General features: G+C 37.8%; 3 protein-coding genes across 4 annotated transcripts; 1 reads left to right on the top strand and 2 right to left on the bottom strand.

The window, feature by feature from the left end:
• Positions 1-604: 604 nt before the first annotated feature.
• Positions 605-2,664, top strand: LOC112197865 (pentatricopeptide repeat-containing protein At4g39620, chloroplastic). The gene is made up of 2 exons (XM_024338778.2): positions 605-1,055; positions 1,276-2,664. Exons 1-2 carry the CDS (start codon positions 729-731, stop codon positions 2,389-2,391), a joined length of 1,443 nt encoding a protein of 480 aa, XP_024194546.1. The 5' UTR covers positions 605-728; the 3' UTR covers positions 2,392-2,664.
• A 3,235-nt stretch (positions 2,665-5,899) lies between these two features.
• LOC112200884 (probable LRR receptor-like serine/threonine-protein kinase At3g47570) lies at positions 5,900-7,542 on the bottom strand. Its single transcript, XM_024341890.2, has 2 exons — positions 6,387-7,542; positions 5,900-6,273 (listed from the first exon to the last, which is right to left on the bottom strand). Exons 1-2 carry the CDS (start codon positions 7,540-7,542, stop codon positions 5,900-5,902), a joined length of 1,530 nt encoding a protein of 509 aa, XP_024197658.1.
• Positions 7,543-12,654: 5,112 nt separating this feature from the next.
• On the bottom strand, positions 12,655-17,439 carry LOC112198389 (peptide chain release factor PrfB3, chloroplastic). Of its 2 annotated transcripts, none has more exons than XM_040517775.1 (6): positions 17,125-17,439; positions 16,619-16,836; positions 16,096-16,293; positions 15,392-15,577; positions 13,212-13,392; positions 12,655-12,999 (listed from the first exon to the last, which is right to left on the bottom strand). In XM_040517775.1, the coding sequence occupies exons 1-6, from the start codon at positions 17,285-17,287 to the stop codon at positions 12,725-12,727; spliced, it is 1,221 nt and encodes a 406-aa protein (XP_040373709.1). In that variant the 5' UTR covers positions 17,288-17,439; the 3' UTR covers positions 12,655-12,724. The 2 variants fall into 2 exon arrangements, with proteins under 2 accessions (XP_040373709.1, XP_024195271.1); XM_024339503.2 differs by having other exon boundaries at positions 15,392-15,601; positions 17,125-17,436.
• Positions 17,440-20,152: the final 2,713 nt, after the last annotated feature.

Raw genomic sequence — 20,152 nt, 5'->3', positions numbered from 1 at the left:
AGGACCCGGCCAAGATTCAGATCGCTCTAGAACACACCGACACACTTCTTTGGCTTGAGTACGCCAAGACGAGTACTCACTTCTCACGTCGTCGTCTTCATCATCACTGCCAAGACTACTATTGCTTACGGGTCTGAGCAAGATCTCTTTCCTTGCCAGAAAGAGATCGGAGAGGAGGAGGAGGAGGAGGAGGAGAGAGAGAGAGAGAGAGAGAGAGAGAGAGAGAGAGAGAGAGTTTCGTGATTTATAAATTCTGAGTGATTTGTAATTTCATAATTTTTTAAGGTTAAAAATGATATTTTATCTTTAAATTAGGTAAGTGGGCATACTAATCTCTTACTAAAGTAAGGCCCCGTTTGGGATTGCTTCTTTTTTTAAAAAAAATCAGCTTTTGTTCAAAATTTTAGATTTTATTGTGTTTGGTAAATAAATAAAAAACAGCTTTAATTAAAAGTTATAGGTCACTAGCAGCAGATTTTAGAAGCAACCCAGATGTTGTTTTTAGTCTAAAATTAGGCATTTAGTCAAGATCCCAAAAAAAAAAACAAAAAACAAAAACAAAACAAAACGTGGATACGGTCTATCTGTCTCCTGTGTTTATTCATCTCATCTTGTTTCCCAACCCCAGGACTCCGTTGACGGCATTTGAGAGCATAACAAATCAAAACATGCTCCTCCCTCAGATTCACAGCCCCCTCCTCTCAATCTAAATCAAACCCATAATAACAATGCCCCTAAATCTCTTACCCAACTCTCTCCACGCCTCCACTTTCCCCCCATTTCCCAACAACTCGACTCACCACCCATGCCTTCCGCTTCAGAAGCAGCCTCTTCGGGTCTCCTGCATTTCGACCCGCTTCAGAAGAAAACCCGGCACCCGGAAGTCCGACAACTCGGAGGCCCATGAGACGGTTCGTATGCTCATCCGAAGCTTCAGCGACAAAGAGCCCCTGCTCAAGTCTCTCAACAAGTACGTTAAGATTGTCAGGACCGAGCACTGCTTTCTTCTCTTTGAAGAGCTCGGCAAGTCTGACAAATGGCTTCAGTGCCTAGAGGTACTTCAATTCAATTCACTTTTTCTTCATCTTCAGCTTCGAAATTGCTCGATGGCTTTTCAATTATAGTTGAAATAATGGTAATTGAATTACATTCCCGATGTACTTGGTAGTATGCGGTTAATTTGAAGTATGGCATGTTATGTACAATGTAAGCATTTTGTCGCAGCAATTATGATAAGGATTCGAATGTAGCTTCACTTACCTAACCCGCAATCAGGTGTTCAGATGGATGCAAAAACAGCGGTGGTATGTTGCGGATAATGGTGTTTATTCCAAACTGATCTCGGTTATGGGAAAGAAGGGCCAAACACGGATGGCTATGTGGTTGTTCTCTGAGATGCGGAATAGTGGGTGCCGCCCTGATACTTCTGTTTATAATGCACTCATCTCGGCCCACCTTAACTGCAAGGACAAAGGGAAGGCGTTGGAGAAAGCGCTCGTGTACTTTAACAAGATGAAGGGAATGGAAAGGTGTCAACCGAATATTGTTACGTACAATATTCTCTTGAGAGCTTTTGCGCAGAGTCGTAATGTAGAAAAAGTCAATTCTTTGTTTAAAGATCTTGATGAGAGCATAGCTTCCCCTGATATCTATACGTACAATGGTGTAATGGATGCCTATGGGAAAAATGGGATGATCAGAGATATGGAATCTGTGCTTTCTCGCATGAAAAGTAATCAATGCAAGCCAGATACCATCACCTTCAACCTGTTGATTGATTCATACGGGAAGAAGCAACAATTTGACAAGATGGAACAGGTATTTAAGAGCTTACTCCATTCCAAGGAGAGACCAACTCTCCCTACATTTAATTCAATGATCATAAATTATGGGAAGGCCAGGCTTAAAGAGCAAGCAGAATCTGTGTTTAAGAAGTTGATTGACATGAAATACTCACCTAGCTTCATTACATATGAGAGTCTTATCATGATGTATGGCTACTGTGACTCTGTTTCAAAAGCTAGGGAGATATTTGATGGGGTGGCTGAATCTGGACAGGAGATGAAGGTGTCAACGTTTAATGTGATGCTTGATGTATACTGCAGGAATGGTTTGCCCATGGAAGCAGATAAGCTATTGCTGAGTGCAAATAGTATAGGGATACGCCCAAATGTATCAACGTATAAACTTCTGTACAAGGCTTACACTAAAGCTAACATGAAGGAGCTTCTAGACAAATTGCTAAAGTCCATGGACAAAGATGGTATTGTCCCTAATAAGAGGTTCTTTCTAGAGGCGTTGGGAGCATTTTTGTCTTCAACAGGGAGTCCAGAGTCTGGGAGTGCCTCAACAGGTTTAAGCAGGCCACAGGATGAGGTGCTGAAAATTTAGGTGCAGATAGATGGGTAACAACTTATTTTGTATGTTCTCTGAACAAAGAACAGTTAGCATGTTAAACACCGTTTCGGGCATCAGCAACAGATTAGTTTGTACATCACAGAGTTACCTAGTCCTATAGTATGAGGTATTTTCTCTGATTGTATCTTGTATAATGCCATTCATTTTTTGGTTTTGGCAAAGAAGTTTCCATTCTGCATCTACAATGTGTATGACACTATTATAACTACCTATTTGCAAGTTTCAAAATGATCTGTTACGGTAAAACATATTGTTGACATATTAAACACTGGGAATCAAAAATATGTGAATGTATCTTGGATATTTACACTTCGGTATGAATTTGAAGGAGGTAATGTCATGAATTGACACTATTATTAATAGTATTATTATTATATATATCTAGATTAGGCTAACCTTATTTGGTGAAAATTATTGCATGAAAGTTTTGTAAATCTCTGATTGTCGAGGGCCTTTTCCAATGTTAGATCTAGTGACTGGTATTTACCAATATCTGATTGCTGGGTTTCTCCAATATCAGTATTATCAGTTTTTGTTGGTATTTGCAGTCAAAAGTCATATTTTTTTATATTCCAACTTGGTATTCCACTTTTGTACCAAATGCATGATATCATTAACATTTTGTAATCTACTGCAATTCAATGTACTCCAATCTGGGCAAGTCCATGCTGTAATTATCTAACGTTTGCATCTAATCGTCACCGTAAACACATTGTTTCCCATGCAAATTGTGGTTTCTGTGGGAGTGGCAGTGAAACCATTGTGATTGTGGAAGTGTAAAGCAGGACGTCAGTGTGGAAAGAGGAAGGGATAATTGTTTAGCTTTACAGCATGGTGGATATGGAGATCATGGAGGTTTGTACTCAGAACCCTGAGGAGGTATTCATCTAAGTAAAAATGTTTCTTTGACCAAGCACGAGATGCATGATGTGGTCTCCTTCAGCTAATGGTTTTGCAAAATTGCATGTTGACGGAGCTCTTTGCAAAAAAGGCCAGAAAGTATGATGTGGGCGGTGTGGTAAGAGATGATGGGGGGCATTTTTTGGGGGCAGTAACAGTTTCAATGGATTATGGTAGCCAAGAGCAGTGAGAGCCTCTCTTTGCTGCAGGGGTTATACTTCTGTTGAAACCTTAGTATCACTAATCTTGAAGTGATGCTCTCGGTATATGATAACAAGAGGACGTCGGTGCAGGATGATTAATGGATGAGATAAGTAGTTTGAGTCCAACATGTGAGTGACTGCAATTCTTTAGCATACATTTTGGGTCAATTTGCAATAGTTTAAGTTTCAAATTATTCTTGGTTGCCTGGTCTTATGAGGTGATTCAAAATGATTGTACTCCAATTTTATATTATTTTTATAATTAAATTTGACGTATTCTCTGAAGAAGAAAAAAAATCTCCAAGGGAAGTGTCAAAGGAACTGTATTATCCCAAAGTTAGAATTGGTTTAGAGAAGCAACAGAATCCGCAACAAAATTTCCCATTCTAAATATGTGCTTCCAAGAAAATTCCTACAGAGTGGTGGATGTCACAGATGATTGTGTAAATAAGCCAAACAATGGCACGTAATCCAAAAAAAGATTCGATAGGCAGAGATAGATAGAATAGTGGCTGAATGAGCTACTACTCCAGGCCGGAGCAACTTGAGTATGGCCCCTCCCCAAAGGATGTTTATCACAAATTGGGGTTCGGATCAGAGACCTCCGACTCTCCGGTCTTTTCTGTTTACCCTGTTTTCTGTTTACATATACATCGATCTATTTCATGTATTGATTGTCTGGTGGTTTCTTTTGTATGTTGTTAGTTGTATTGTGTGGTTACCATAGTCAGACAGCAATCTAATTTCATGTATGGTGATGGAATTTTCAGGAAATTAAGAGCAAAAAGGAAAATATCTAAATTATTATTGCAAAATGAGCAATTATCTAAATTATTCAATTCCACAGTACATGATACTAGACTTGTAGGTTTTTTCGATCTTGTTCATTTTTTTGGCGAAAATGACACTAGACTAGTTGCATTCCCAGTTTGTTCTCAGAATCTCAGCTATGTACAAAGAAAAAGGTTTGAAGATCAGGAAGGTTTTTCCCTGGTTTGTTTTGGTGCAATATGAAGGTTAATTAACGAGAGTGCAGAAAAGTTATAGATATAGGGGAGGATAGTGCAAGACAACAAATTAAGCCTATTGATATACATACATGTCAATATTTTCAATTGGCCTAATAAATAAATGATAGTAACTCTTAGAAGCCTGTTAGCATTTGGACCAGAAAACTATGTCCTGAATCATATTCCACATTTGCTAGAACAGATATATACTGGTTCTGATAGAATTGGAGCTAGTTGTCATATTACCTATTCCAACCTAAATGAATGAAACATCACCTTATGAAGCCTATCATCTAGGAAAAAGAATTTTTCTTTTAAAAGCTGACTTGCTTCAAACTAATACTAGCAGTGTAACTTTGTGTGTGGCAGAAACCATGTTAAGTTTGTTCTAACGTCTCTGTTCTTACCCTATTGATTTTCTTTATATTATTGTAAAACTTGAAGGAAAACAAAATGCAGTTAAAGTTAATTAGTTTTGTTAAATACTGCGTCTTCTTCAATAAGAAACTTCCAGTAAAGGACTAGTACTAATAGTAATATTTTTCGCCTGCACCACTGTTTTGGTGTATAGTTACAATAATCAAGCACCAAGGTCCAAGGCCAGTAAGCAGAACCAATATTGATTCTGTTCTAAGGTCTCTGGTCTTCTCTGTTTTCCTCTATTTTGTTCAATCATATATATTGATTTTATTCTGTAATTGTATTTTCCCATTTGCATTTCAGTAATTACACGCCAAGACAAAGTTCATAATCTAACGTTGATTTTTTCAAACATCTCGTACAACATCACATGGTGTTCTCATTTCCAGGAAATTAAGATATGACAAGCAAATCAATTTGATGTATTTTAATGTCTTCTAGTTAACCAATTATGACAAATTGCTCAATTACACTTTTTCACATAATTAATTCTACTAGGGAGACAATTTTGAAAGAAGATGCTTGAAATCGTTTGATAAAAAGTTGTCTGTTCTAAAAAAAAATATATATATATATATATATATATATATTATTTCAGATATATGCATGGGGATTAGGTCTAAAAATTAAACCAAAATTGGGATCAAGTATGAACTCTTCAAACTTCAGTTTGCTGCAAGCTGGGTTGATGCACTAAAACTGATCAAACTGACAGTTCGAAGTTGATTCCCCTCTCCACTGATCCTAGTGGGATCATGAGTTTCAGACTTGGGATATATAATAGATTTATATAAGATGTTACTCTCTTTAAATCTTTTCATAATTACATGGGCTCAAGGCCTCAAACAGCAATTAGACAGCATATACCCCTAATTGTGTACATATAAAATGCAACAAGCATACAGTACATATAAAAGCCTTCACAAATCAGTAGTATTTTAGAAGGTTCTAGCCAAGAAGATTACCCCTAATTGAGTGCAATTCGGTAGCAGCATCACTGATATCCTTTCGGTTTGTTGAGGACTCGGCAGAACAGGCAATTCCAATTCCAAATATCAAAGTCAAGCACTCCTCAATTTTCTGTGCTGTAACACTCAATTGGCTGCGAGCTTCTGTGACATTGGCGGTGCCTTCTTGAAGAACTAGTGATTCTGAAATCTGTGAAACACGTTCAGGGAGGGTAGTCTTCACATAATTATGAAGATTCAAGCCATCACTGAACATGTGATCAGTGGGTCTCTTCCCTGTAAACATTTCTAACAAGAGAATACCAAAGCTGTAGACATCCCCATATGTCGACACTTCACTTCCCATACCATACTCTACAGTTTAAACATTGTAATAGTCATTTGTCACTTCAATTGTACTTAAAATAAAATAGCACTCGTGAAATGGTAAATGAGAGTGATGGATGTGAAGAATATGAGGAAGTTACCCGGAGCGGCATAACCAACCGATCCTCTGATTCCGATGGAGCTTGATTGATTTATAGAAACATTATTGGTCGGTTCTGAGAGAAACCTTGCCAGCCCAAAGTCAGAAACATGTGCAGTCAACTCTTTGTCCAAAAGAACGTTACTTGGCTTGAGATCACAGTGAACTATCGGTGTTTCACACTGGTTGTGAAGATAATCCAATGCAGAAGCAACATCAATGGCAATGTCAAGCCTCTGAACAAGACTTAAAAGTTTGGGTGCTTCTGTCACCTCTTCATTTCCAGAGGAAGGATGCAACCACTCCGCTAAGCTCCCACCGTCCATGAACTCATAAACAAGAGCCTTAAAATCATTGCCACTGAAATCAATACTGGAGCATGCAGTTAGAATCTTAACCAGATTTCGATGTCTGATGTTTCTCAATGCCTCATATTCAGAGATGAAACTCTTAGAAGCTCCCCGGTGTAACATATTAAACACCTTCACAGCCACAGTAACACTATCTTCAGCAAGAATTCCTTTGTAGACAGACCCAAAAGCACCCAAACCAATCAAATTAGCTGAAGAGAAGCCATCAGTAGCTTTTAGAAGAGTAGCATATGAAACTTGCAAAACAGAGTTCCCAAAAGTGTTTAATTCAGATTCTTTCCTTTTCTTACGAAGAAGGAAAAAAGACAGCACCATAGCCAATCCCAAAAGAGTGAACCCAGAGACTAAAGGGATAATTAGTCTCATTCTACGAGACAACCATCCTCCTTTGGACTCATTAGACATGCATACAGGAAGTCGAAGATTAGCAATACCGCCACAGAGCCTAGTGTTTCCAGCAACTGAAGTAACACTTCCATTCTTAAAGACACCGCCAGTCGGTACTGCTCCCCAAAACTGATTGAAGGATAGGTTCAAATTCTCCAAGTTTCCAAGACGCTCGAAAAACTGTGGAATATTTCCTGACAAATTGTTGCGAGAAAGGTCCAAATCTCGAATCCCTCTCAATTCCTTCATAGATGAAGGAATATGCCCCAAGAAGAAGTTGCCTTGCATGTGTAGGAATTCTAAGCTCTCACAACTACCGAGACTACTGGGAAGTTCTCCTGATAACAAGTTGTTAGAAATGTCCAATACACCTAGATTCTTCAATTTTCCAATCTCCATAGGAAGGGAACCAGTGAATTGGTTTCTATACAATCCCAAAATTGTTGATAAAGATGAGAGGCCAAAAACATGAGGAGGTATCGTGCCATTCAGATTGTTTCCAGAAAGACCCAATTCTAGTAACCATTGGTATTTCCCTAGGCTGGAAGGGATGCTACCCTCTAAATTATTTTCTTGCAATTGGAGTACCGCTAACCGTGTCAAGTTTCCTAGAGTGGATGGAATGCTCCCCGATAATTCGTTGTTGTGTTAAGATACAGTTCCCCAAGCGTTGAAAGCCTCCCAATGTCAGTAGGGATGCTACCTGTGAAGGAGTTATCTCTCATAACAAGAAGTTGCAAGTTAACAAGATTCCCTAATCCCGTCGGGATGCTTCCATGTAGTTGGTTTCCTCCTATTGTAAGGATTTGCAGATTGGTTGAGAGATTGGATATTGATTTGGGCAACGTGCCTCCAAACATGTTGTAGGCGAACTGCAAATTTGTTAGCTGTGTGGCATTGATCAGTTCTGAGACAAAACTCAAGTCACCATCTTTATAGCTTCCAAGATTATTATCAGCGACACTGAATATCACAAGGTTATGAAGATTTCGTATATTTGGCACCTGTCCAGTGAGTTTGTTTGATTGACATTGAAACGACACAAGATTTGTTGCATTGGAAATTGACCGAGGGATGCCCCCGGTAAATTGATTCTGGAAAACAGTAAGGATTTTAAGGTTAGGAAAAGCATTGCTCAAGTTTGGTGGTAGACTTCCTTGAATTTGGTTTTCTGATACCTCGAATTCAATTATACGAGACATGTTATACATGCAGGAAGGGATGATACCAGACAACCTATTTGCGGAAAAAGAAAAAATTGTTAATTTTCTCAACTGGCATAAAGAACTAGGAATGCTTCCTTCTAAGTTGTTAACAAGTGTAGAAAATGCCTCGAGAGAAGAAAGGTTCCCCAAAGAAGGAGGGATCTCTCCTGTTAAATTGTTGAATTGCAAAATAAAAGTCTGAAGCTTTGACAAGGAACTCAGTATGGGAGGAATTTTACCCACTAGATTGTTTCTTTCGAGACGGAGAGTGATGAGTTTGAAGCAACTGGATATATTGGCAGGAATGGTGCCTGTTAGTGAGTTATTGTTTAGATGCAATACCTGCAATCTGTGCAAATGGCCAATTTGAGGAGGAATTTGAAGAGTGAAGTTGTTGTTCTCAAGATTTAGCCCTCCTAAGAAGCTTAGATTTCCTATATGTGAAGATATTGATCCCATCAACGCTAGAGACCCCAGCTCCAGCTTTGTCACCCTTTGGCGATGTCGTCGACTGCAGGTGACGCCATGCCACAGGCAAAAATGAATGGAGTCATTCCATGAGCTCATGACCTGATGATTGGGATCGTGCTGTATTTGAGCTTTGATTGCTAGCAATGCCAGCCTATCCGTTTCATTCCCTCGAATTCTCGGCTGCTTCAATTGCATGGAGCTACAACAGAAAATGGACAATATTGCATTTAAAACTAATGAAGATATCAGAACCAATTTCATAACCAAAACTCCCCCCATTTTTGATTTTTTCTTTGGACTAAAGAGACTGAGATAAATATGGGTGGTGTTGCGGGTGTGAAATAGGTAGTCTTCCATAATGTAGGAAGATGTAGAATATGATCAAGAAGTACTCAAAGGGATGGATCGGAGAACCACTGTTAATTGAGTCACTGCATTTTTCCAAAAGAAAACTGACTTGACTCACTCGCTTCCAACTAGAGCCGACTCTTGTTTTCCAAAGACAACTCTAGTTTGTTGAACGTACGTATAGGACGCGAAACTCATAAATGTCAGATACTTCAACTAGAGACGACTGACTCAACTCACTTGCTTCCAAACTCATAAAAGCAATTTCATTATCGAAACTCCCATTCTGATTTTTCTTCTTTGTCGTGTGTGTATCTTTTGGACTAATGTTGTTGGTTGTGAAAGCAGTAAGTCTATCAATATAAGTCATGCATTCCTTTCATTACTTTCCCGATCGTGTATTCCAATATCTTCCTATCCTATAAATTAGTATGTTCTGCCTCCAACGAAACTTACTATTGCACAACCAACAACACCGGAAATTATTAGGTGGTGTCGGACAACCATAGTACAGGTGGTGCATACAATTTGTGTTTGTCTCTTATTGGTCTTTTAATTTAATTTATCTTTTATTTTTTCACCCCTTGCATGGTCCCCACGATATTCAAGTGATGTTATTGGCTTGGACCACTACATGACAGTGCCACGTGGTAATCCGGGACCACATAATAATTTCCCCCAACAACATTAGTCCAAAAGTCGACGGTTGGAGGTTGTCATTTTGTATTTGTAGTTGGTTTCAAGAAGACGACTGACTCAACTCGCTTCCAACTAGAGATGACTCTATTGGTAGTGTGTACTGTGTGCGACATGTGATTACAAAATTTTCATTTATTTATTTATTTATTTTTGGTACAACAAATTTTGTATTTCAGGCATAAGACTAATATGTGTGTTGTTTGGAAATTGAGTTCTTAAATAGTAAGCAAGTAGTTTCATTTCAGGCATAATGGACTAAGGCCCCGTTTGGGATTGCTTCGCTTTAAAAAAAAATCAGTTTTTGTTTAAAATTTTAGATTTTAATGTGTTTTGGTAAGTAAATAAAAAGCAGCTTTAATTGAAAATTATAAGTCATTGGCCGCAGATTGTAGAAGCAGCCCACAGATTGCTTTTGAAAGCTGTTGTGGATATAAACACGCTCTGAAGTTGTTTTATGTATTGACAGCACTTTTAAAAATATTATTTACCAAATGCGAAACAATTTTAATTCATAGCTGATTATTCTTACAACACAACAGCAGCAATTTTTTTTAAAAGTCACATCTATTCCAAACTAGACCTAACTCTATTCTATATATACTAAAGGAAAATGGAGTTTGGCACTGTTTAATTAATAGTATCATTACTCTTTTGCCCTTCATTCTTTTGGGAATTTACTCTATTGCCATGGACATGTGTTGGCAGCCTGTGGCACTTGATTCCGCGCGGCTTGGTTTTCTTGCTCCACGAAGAGAGATAACAATCCAGAGAAAGGTCAAGAAGGATCGAGAGAGCTAGCTAGGGTGTGCTTCTTTGCTTTGCACAAAGAGAGAGTGAGAGATAGAGATAGAGACAGAGATGGAGAGAGATGACATACAAGAAAGGGGAATTCTCACCTCATTATCTTAGCAGGAGGTTAGTTGCGCTTCATCCTGAAAGTGATCGGAGAGGTACACAGAATGCATTCGAGTCACCATGGGGGCAGGAGTGAAACCCTTTGATCCTCTTTTTTTTTTTTTTTTTTTAAAAAAATGCAGTGGAGAGGGATCTAGGTTTTGATTACAGTCCCAAATTTCAGATGGTTAGTTTTTTATTATTTTTTTTTTTTTCAACCTTGATTTGTTGTTTCAATTTGAATTGTTCTCTTATTCCTATGTAGGGTATGTATTGGATTTGAATTTGCAGGTATATACTAAAGCAAAAGGAAGAGGGGTGTTACTGAATGAATAGTGAGAGGACTATTTTGTCCTTGATTTTATGCTAATTATAACTTTTAATCTGCACTTTTAGTTCTATAGATTTAGCAACCAACATCTCTAGAGCCCTTTTCATGTTACGTTGGTTGAAGTAGTCTGAGCCACAAAATTTTCTGCCACCAGCCTTACCAAGGAACTCTTGAAGAAGTTATGAGTTTTAAGTTTTATGGAAGGGTTGTTCTCTATGTTTGGCTCTTGGCTAGAATGAGAGATGATTGTTTAAAACATCGGTTGTAAATAGCATTGCTCTCTGTTGTGCTGTGTCCTAAATTTAACCTATGGTGTTTGTTGAAGTTGAAGTTGAAGGTGAGATGGCCAACAAACTCCTGCTTGATCCGTAGTTTTATATTTTTTTGTTAAGAAAAACTGTTGATGTATAATAGTTACCCCAACAACCATATGTTCAATGGTCTTTGTCTGAATCTATGCATAACCTAACTGTAGTTGTACACCGTACACCATCAAAGTCACAAAAGAGAATTGTGTATCCATAACCTAACTGTTTCTATGGAAAATTTTAGTCGGGCAAATTTAGTCCAGCTATGATTGAATCCAGCAACATGGAAACTGCATCATGACAAGTTTTCCGAGTACATGTGACTCTGTAGTCAAGTCTTGGTTTTGTTACTTCTTAATTACGTTTCTTTTACCAAATGAATGACCAAAGTTTCAACAACCACCCACTCATCCAAAAGACTTTGAATTTCAAGAAGTCGCATATAATTTGATCATTAGAGCCTTAATTTCAAAGTTCTAGAATCTCCAATTGACCTATATTGTTTGTTTCTTCCTTAATTTGGTTCATGTAAGTGGAAAGATTGATATCCAAATAGACTTGGCAATGGCATTTGTTCTTTCCCATCTGTTCTTCCTCATTCTCTTGTGCTTTTGATGTGCATATTTTTCTTGTCTATTACTTTTACATTTTATGGTTATGTCTTACAAGACAATATTAGTTCACTTTACAATACTAGTATGTAGGATAGGAAAATGGGGTTGGTGCTTCCTTTCAAAAGATGACTGACCGCTGAAAGTCTGTTGTGTGTGTGTGTGTGTGTGGTCACAGTAGTTACATACACAGCAAGGAAGACCAAGTTCATACAGTAGTTATTTGATTTTCCAGGTAATTTCATCGATGGTGTTAGTGATTCTTCATTTCTTAATCGCTGGGTAAAGAGGGAAAGGAAAGGTAAATGTCTTTATTTGTCTTTATCTGTTCCAGTCCAATGACAAGGAGAGGAGGCCAACAGCTTTGTTGAGGTATATTACCAGGAGAAGCCCTGCAACATCCGCCCTACTAGCAGCATAGCATGCTCCAACTAGACCAAACCAATTAGGTTAAAGATTCGATAGGCAGGATCTCCTTATGCGGTACCAGTCTTCTCTTAAAGCATCAATTGGCCATCTTTTTAGGCCTGACCCCTCAGCAAGAAGCACATTAGTAGAATCCGTCTTCCTATACAATATTTTCACTAGTATCTTGATGAACAGCTTTGCTAGTCATAGAGGTTCTAAATGTCAAAAACAGTACGTAATGTTTCGAATCAACATAGAATTGCAGTTTCATCAAAAAGAGAAGTTAGAAATCTAGACCATGTCACATTACTGTCTTATATTAATATGAGCAGCAATAAGAGGTTCAAGATTTCCATCCAAAACAGACAGAAGGTCAGGTAGTTGGGTACCCGTTTTTACATCCTTGACTAACTTATGTGGATGAGACATGTATCTTCGAGTTTCCTTTTGCCACACATTGACAATCTCATCTTTTTTAATATCACTAGGCTTGTTAACTCCTTGTTCCAATGCAAGGATGAGAAGCTTGGCTTTCAATCGGTTCATGGCTTTCATCTTATTTGCAAAGTGGCTCCTCTCACCTGCACATAACAGGTTATATTAATTACAGAAACATTGTTAGAGTAAAAATAAGGGTTAGAAAGGATTTGTTTGAAGTAAAAATAGGAAAACATTAGTTGTCGCTCAGAATTTTTTGTTATGCTACTATATATTCCCTCCATAAATATGATTAGATCCTATTACTTCACTGTAAGAATGTATATAAGGGTTTCCGGTAAAAATCACCAAGCACCTGATGATTGGACACTTATGCCTGTGGGTTTATGGTGAATGTAAACTAAAGGATCATTTTGGCTCTGCTTTTCTTCAAGCTTTGATGGCAATACAATAACTAAATCTTCCTCGTCAATTTGTATGTCATAAGCTCGTCCAAGAAATAGAGGAACAACATCCACACTTGCTGAGCTAGCCGCCTGCAAGACATTCAATTTGCAAACTGTAAAACTACTGGTCAAGATTTTAGAGAAAATGTTGCAAGAATAATAACGATCAATGCTCCACCTAACTTCTACATTGCATAGTGCAATTTATTTTTTTAAGAGACCAGAGTTTCATCAACTTGAAGAAAAAGAATACAAACTAGTGTATGAGCAATCCACATCCCAAGTCTAAAACAAGACAAAAAGAACCAAGCTACCAAAGACCACCACAGATAGCAAACAAACTCTTTTTTTTTTTTTTTTTTTAAAGGATCAAAGGATTTCACTTCTAAAGGATCAAAGGATTTCACTTCTACCCCCATGGTGACTCGAACCCAGGACCTGGATCTTAGGTAGTGGGTGCTCTAACCACTGAGCTAACACCACATCGTCAGATAGCAAACAAACTCAACAGCTAGCAAATCCTACAAAATATCTGAAAGAGAAACCCTTAAATTCTGCAATTACCGAAGACCACAAAACAGACCAAGTTCTTCCACAGCTACTGCCCCTAATTCTAAAAGATTCTTCTAATATTCTCCGTCCAGAAAACCGAAAAAGTACCTAACAACAAATAACTCCATAACGTTTTAGCATCTCTCCCTTACTCAAACCTAGGCCGGAGGAGCGACGTCCGCACTTTTTCTGGGTTGCGGAAGTCCACTCTCGAACAGCTCCGTATATATATATATATATATATATATATATATACACAGTACTTAATAAGTCTAACTTCCTGCTTTTCATCTTTGAAGAAAATGTGAATTACATAGTGCCAGTTCTGGACATAAACATTAAACAGACTGATAAATACAGGTTATGATTAAATTCAAGTATTTATGTAGCTAATCTACAACCCTCTTCATTTTTTTATTTTTTTTGGAAATTCAAACTTATTTAAAATTTAAGAGAACAAAGAAATACAAAAGAGAGCTGGAACCCAGTATAAGCAAGGGCACACCAGAAAACAACAAAGAGCAGGAGCGAAACTCCAAAAAAAAAAAAAAAACACTTCAAAAATAAGAGGAAAGAGCCTCCTCACTAAAACACCAAGCTAGTTACTAGAAAGTCTCCATTTAAGAAAGAGATTCATATTAGCACTAGAAGCCTTGAGGTTTAAAAAAATCAGCTTGCATCTTATAGTGTTGAACAGTTGATAATAGCAGTAAGGATCACCACTGGAGGTTTAGACTCATTCTTGAACATCCTAATATTTCTTTCCCTAAACCCTATTCAGTTATACTCTACTAGGCAGTAAGCACTATATTCAAACACATAAAAAGAAAAAATGCACATTAGGAGAAACCCTGGACTCCAATAACTAGGGGATTACATTCTGCATAACATAAAAAGCTTAACTGCCTTGAAATTGAACAAAAATTTGTTGCTAATATTTTCCAGAGCCCAAGTACAAAACAATTTATGTCAATAAATTACAAAATTCAAAAGATACTATCTGTTGCCCAAGCCAACAATCTAATAATCAAAGCCTTCAGTCAGTGAGTCCCCTTGATTTAACAAGCACGGAAATAGAAAACAGGAATTTCCTTGCCTTTGTGCCATGAACCACAAGAAAGAAACTCCTTAGTTCGCACAAACAAAAAAGGAATGGAAAATAGAATTTCTGTTATATAAATTGATATTATCTAGGAGCTGGAGTGTCTGAAAACCTCATTAAAACTGACAATGAGGACTGCTTTTGTATGACACAAAACACAGAAGGAATTCACCCTTGACCATGGGCAAGTACTACAGACTACACAGAACTTGATTCAGAACATGTGGTCACAGAACCTGTTTTCTTTTCTTCCCAAGTTACATATTTGGATCAGATAGTTCTATCCTGTTATCACTTTACTTGCAATATCATAGTCCATACTCCATAGCATTTTTTTCTTTTCAGTCACCAGTGACATCTTTTTTTAGGAAAAGAAAATACGAGCAATTCTGAAAACTTTAATATTGGATTGATATCAGCAGGACAAAGTTGTACCTCGTGCACAGCAGATCCATTTTTAGAATTTATGATGTAGTGCACACCTGCCTCTCCTGATAGATAACCAAAAGCAAACTCATGTTCAAACTCAATAGTTGCTGACTTGATGCCACCATTCGTGGAAGAATGCATCTCTACTACCCTTCCTTTGTAACCTAGCTTTCTGGCCCATTTGGTATACATGCTTAGTAGTTGTTTTACCCAAACCTGAATTATAAAATTTACAAAATCAAGTCACAGAAGATAAAAATGTGTATGTGCTTAGGGAGGGAGAGGGAGGGGGAGAAGAGAGGGGGGGCGAAGCGAGAGAGAGAGAATGTGCATTTGTGAAGTTTTTCAAGCTCTTGACCACATCCACAATCTTTTTTGACATTAAAAAATAAATAAGTCAAGATAAAATCTGGAAAAACAATAGTTTCACAGACTTAGGCTGACATGAGGTAATAATTCAGATTCCCCTCAAAGTGCTGACTTCCATGTTGTTTATAGTTCCAACACAAACCTTAGACTGATTTTAGGTGAATCAAAATTTATCCTATCACTCTCCATTTATGAAATATAAAAGTACTAGATTATGCACATTTTTGTGAAGAGTGGGTTAAAAACAAGGACTTCACATATAGAGCACCTAAGAGAGCATTCAAATTTGAGACTTTGCAGTATCTCTCTCTTGTATGGAAACAAATGGAAGATCATCTAACCTCAGGGTAGCCTGTGCCACCAGCTTTTATAATTAGACATGCTCCCTCCATGTCATATGGTCCCTTAAGAAGCTTGGAAATCTCATATTTATTCAAAATCTTGCTCATATCCAGAGATGCATCATATGCTTGCCTAAAAAGCCCATAATTGATAGCATCTATCTCTGCTAACTGTGTAATAAGTTTTGCTTCTTCAGCCTGCAGAAATAAGCAATTGTGAATGTCAAATCCTCAACTTCAAATGAGGAAAGAAAAAATATGATTGAGCAACTTTTATACTTGAGCATTTTGGTGGAAAGATAAAATTAATATGCAACTAGCACGCTTGACTAGTAAAATAATGGGTACTCATGGCAATTGCTGGCACAGCCAGAGGGCTTAAACTTGTAATCCCTAACGATGCACCCCGCTAAAATGATCGGACCTCCATATACAGACAACTCAATGAACTTAAAAGTGAGGTGGAAAAATCAATTGATAGAATAGTATAACAACAAACACACCAAGTTCGATAATGTGTTACCTTATATGTCAAGTCTCTGAGAGCGTCAACCACTCTAACACTATCAGCCAATTTAGCAAGAACCTCATTGGACTCAGCAGTGTCATCCCATAGGTCATAGTCGCGCATCAGTTGTTCCTGCTCATTCCGTCTTTCTTCTTCAAGCTCCAGTGCCAATGGGGCCAACATCTCAGCTCGGAGAACTGCATCTTCAATCTTCTTTTTCAATGAAAATAATCCTAAACAAACTCAAAACTATCATTTTGAATTCCATGCAATCATTAACAGTAGAACTTAAAACTTGAGAAAATCATTAGATTATGGTCAGTTGTTTAATTTGCTAAAACAAAACCGATAGCTAACAACCTGCTTTAGGGTCCTCATTTAAGCCATACCCATTTCCAGAGTTGAATTTTTGAGATACAGACAACCTTATCTCAGCATAAAATTGCTCAATTTTGAGTTGGGTCCACCCAACTCATAACAAGAGAGCTAGAAACATAAAGAGAAGGAGATAGAGAACATACCCAGTTGTTTGTAGAACCTGTTCTTGTCATGGGCGCAGTGAGTGTGTAGAGACTGCTGGGTCTTTCTCTTGGAATGTTTCCACGCTGAGCTGCCGAATAAGGCAGCAGTAGTGGCGCTGCTGCTGCTCCCGCCATTTCTGACAAATGCGGACTCGGCGGCCATGCTAGCAAGAGAGGAACAAGAATCAAGAAGAGGCAGACAAGGTGTTCTTCCTTTCCTCTCTCTAGTCTTATCCTCACCATTCTTGACCGTTGCCAATGGGTTTATCTTATCACGTGCTACTCACGTGGGCCTTAAACCCTTGGAGATTTTTCACGGTTGACAATCTGACATGCATGGATGCTAGAGAGCAGCTTCTTGTCTTCCAATTTATAAAAGCATGGTAACATGACATTTTTGTTCGTGGGGTATCAATAACGGGCAGCCATTAGGGGATGCATATATGTCATGGATAGGGCCGATCCAACGGTAAGGCAACAAGGCAATCGTCTTAGGCTTGGGACGAGAAAAGGACTCATGAGTCATGACTCATGAATCATATATATCTTTAGTGAAATGAGGTTCGCCATTACCCTCATCTCACTACTGAATTTCGCTCAATTAGTTGGTGTATTGCACTCTACTTATTAGACTAGCTAGGTCATACATTAATTGTTTTCACTTTTCATGAATGATTAAATAATGAGATTTTACAAAATACAATAAAAATAATAATAAAAAAGGGGAAAAAAAAGATATAGAGCCTAAAAGTAAATCCTTTGGGTTATGGATTTTTAAACCCTATGGCCTAATTTGGTTGGCAGGAATCTTAAAATAGGAAAATTATTTATTTTCCTTTCCAACCGATATGAAATAGAATAGGTCTTGGCATTTCCATGTGGATGTTTAGAACATTACTAAATATCACCCCTTACTAGGTAATTCAATTCAGACTCTATGAGGGGGTCAATTTTCAATCAAAATTCATTTTTTATTTCATTTCCAATCTCTAATTACAAACAAACGACACCTCTACATGGAAAATGAAATTAATTCTCATTCCATACCATAATTTCTTGCCATCCAAACCGGGCCTATGGGTCATGGATTTGTATTCTTGGTGTCGTGGGTATTCTTGGTATTTTGGAGTTAGAAAACCCTATTTGTGTGCCTATTTAATGAACCTTCGGGGTGCTTGTCAATGACCTGACTTTGAGTCCTCTTAGAAACATAGCAAAGCCATCGTTTGGATGTTCATGCTCGATCAATTACTCTAACTTTTGACCTAGCTATTAATTTTAGACCCTGCCATGGGAAACATATTTTCTTACTGTTTCACTTACAAGGAAGCTTCTGATCGGTTGAGCGAGGAGGAAGAAGAAAACAAGCGCCATGAGCAACGAGACAAAGCTTCAGTTGACAGAGTCAGCGGCCTCCCAGATCGGTGCATTTATGAGGAGGAAGAAAACAAGCACCATGAGAAGAGAAACAGTACTAACTTAGCTGACAGAATCAGTGATCTCCCAGATGATATGTTGCATCTCATACTCTCGTTCCTACCTTTCAAATCCGTCGGGCAAACCAGTGTCTTATCTCGAAGATGGAGTCATGTATGGTCTTCCTATCCCATCTTTGACTTCTACGACATTTTTACTGGTAATGAAGTTCTTCATCACCAGACGAGAGCAAGGATCATAAACACAGTATTGGGTCGCCAGGACGAAAACTATAAGGGCATCTCCAACAATGGAGTCAAAAGTCAAAATGACTAAGAGGCTTTTTTTTCACCATCTCCAACCCAAATAAAAAGGGTGTCAAAATGGCTTTTGAGTCATACCTTGAGTCAAAATGACTAAGGAGTGAAGGTAAAGCCAAAATGGCTTAGGGGAAGAAGGCTGGGCCCACCTTCCACTATTCAAAATGAGCGGCTTTGATTCACTCCTTATGAATTCGATTCAAAATGGAAGACCAAGATTAATTGATACCAAAAATTAAAAAATAAATATATAATTACTTAATTTCTAATCTGACAGTCAGAAAAATGCGATGAATTAAATTCAACGGCTAATAATAGAGTAATGTAGTTTGAAATGAGAAAAACTTGAAAAAATAAAATAAAAATTTATAAAAAAAAAATTAAACGACGATATATTATATAAGATTATTATGTATGATATATAAATTCATATTATAGTTAAATAATTATCTAAAATAATTAAAATTATGAAATGGCTATGACTTTTGACTAAAGGGGGTTGGAGATGCAAAATATGAATGAATAGTAATGACACTAGCGGTGTCAAATTTTCCAAATGACTTTGGCTTTTGACTAAAGGGTTGGAGATGCCCTAATATAGTGTGTCCATGTCGCAAAATTCCCTTCCCAAGCGGCAGTTTAGGTCAATTTCGAAGAGTTGGGGAAGATCCAAACGATTCTTGTTTTGCTAGGGTTGAGCAACTAGTACTGGACATCTCCTTGAGTAGTGAAAACACATATGTTTTGCCTCAATGCCAACTTAAGTGCCTGTCACTAAGGAGTAGTAGCTGTGGGAATTCAAAGGCATGGCTAGGGTTTCCCTCTTCTTATGTTGTTTGGTCTTGCCTCCTTTCACTTCAGTCTTTGTCTCTAAGTCATATGGATTTCTTGGATAGAAGTCATAGTACTAGCGCTTTGGATGTGGATTTATTTTCCTTGTCTTGAAAAATTGGAGATAGAGATGTGCAAAGGAATGTATGATCTCAAAATTTGCTGTCCGAACCTAAAAGATATACGAGTTTTCGGAATGAGTTTAAAGAGTATAGACATCTCCGGAATGAGACTAGAGGATGTAAGAGTCTCGTTTTGTTTTGTAAATTGCATCGATGGAAGTGGGGTTGAAATTTTCGCCCCGAATCTAAAATCCTTTGCTTGGGTGGGTAATGGCATTACTGACAAGTCTTCGATCCAGAGCCTTCCTGTGCTTAAAAGGTCTGAATTTCTTTGGCCCCACATTACAACGAAGAAGATTTCTAATAACAGTGTTATCGATCTTTTTTCGTCTTCATCCC

Source organism: Rosa chinensis, chromosome 4 (genome assembly GCF_002994745.2).
Source record: "Rosa chinensis cultivar Old Blush chromosome 4, RchiOBHm-V2, whole genome shotgun sequence".
Classification (NCBI taxonomy): domain Eukaryota; kingdom Viridiplantae; phylum Streptophyta; class Magnoliopsida; order Rosales; family Rosaceae; genus Rosa; species Rosa chinensis.
This window is presented reverse-complemented; position numbering and strand designations above follow the sequence as displayed.

What these genes read in the sequence shown, in the direction of transcription:
- LOC112197865 (XM_024338778.2), top strand. Translation starts at nt 729, where the DNA reads ATGCCCCTAAATCTCTTACCCAACTCTCTCCACGCCTCCACTTTCCCC. An exon ending in AATGGCTTCAGTGCCTAGAG is followed by an intron (nt 1,056 to 1,275) that starts GTACTTCAATTC and finishes ACCCGCAATCAG; the next exon opens with GTGTTCAGATGGATGCAAAA.
- LOC112198389 (XM_024339503.2), bottom strand. Translation starts at nt 17,287, where the DNA reads ATGGCCGCCGAGTCCGCATTTGTCAGAAATGGCGGGAGCAGCAGCAGC. An exon ending in CAGGTTCTACAAACAACTGG is followed by an intron (nt 16,837 to 17,124) that starts GTATGTTCTCTA and finishes GAGTTTGTTTAG; the next exon opens with GATTATTTTCATTGAAAAAG. An exon ending in GTGGCACAGGCTACCCTGAG is followed by an intron (nt 15,602 to 16,095) that starts GTTAGATGATCT and finishes TTTATAATTCAG; the next exon opens with GTTTGGGTAAAACAACTACT.
- LOC112200884 (XM_024341890.2), bottom strand. Translation starts at nt 7,542, where the DNA reads ATGGAGATTGGAAAATTGAAGAATCTAGGTGTATTGGACATTTCTAAC. An exon ending in GGTTGGTTATGCCGCTCCGG is followed by an intron (nt 6,274 to 6,386) that starts GTAACTTCCTCA and finishes TTTAAACTGTAG; the next exon opens with AGTATGGTATGGGAAGTGAA.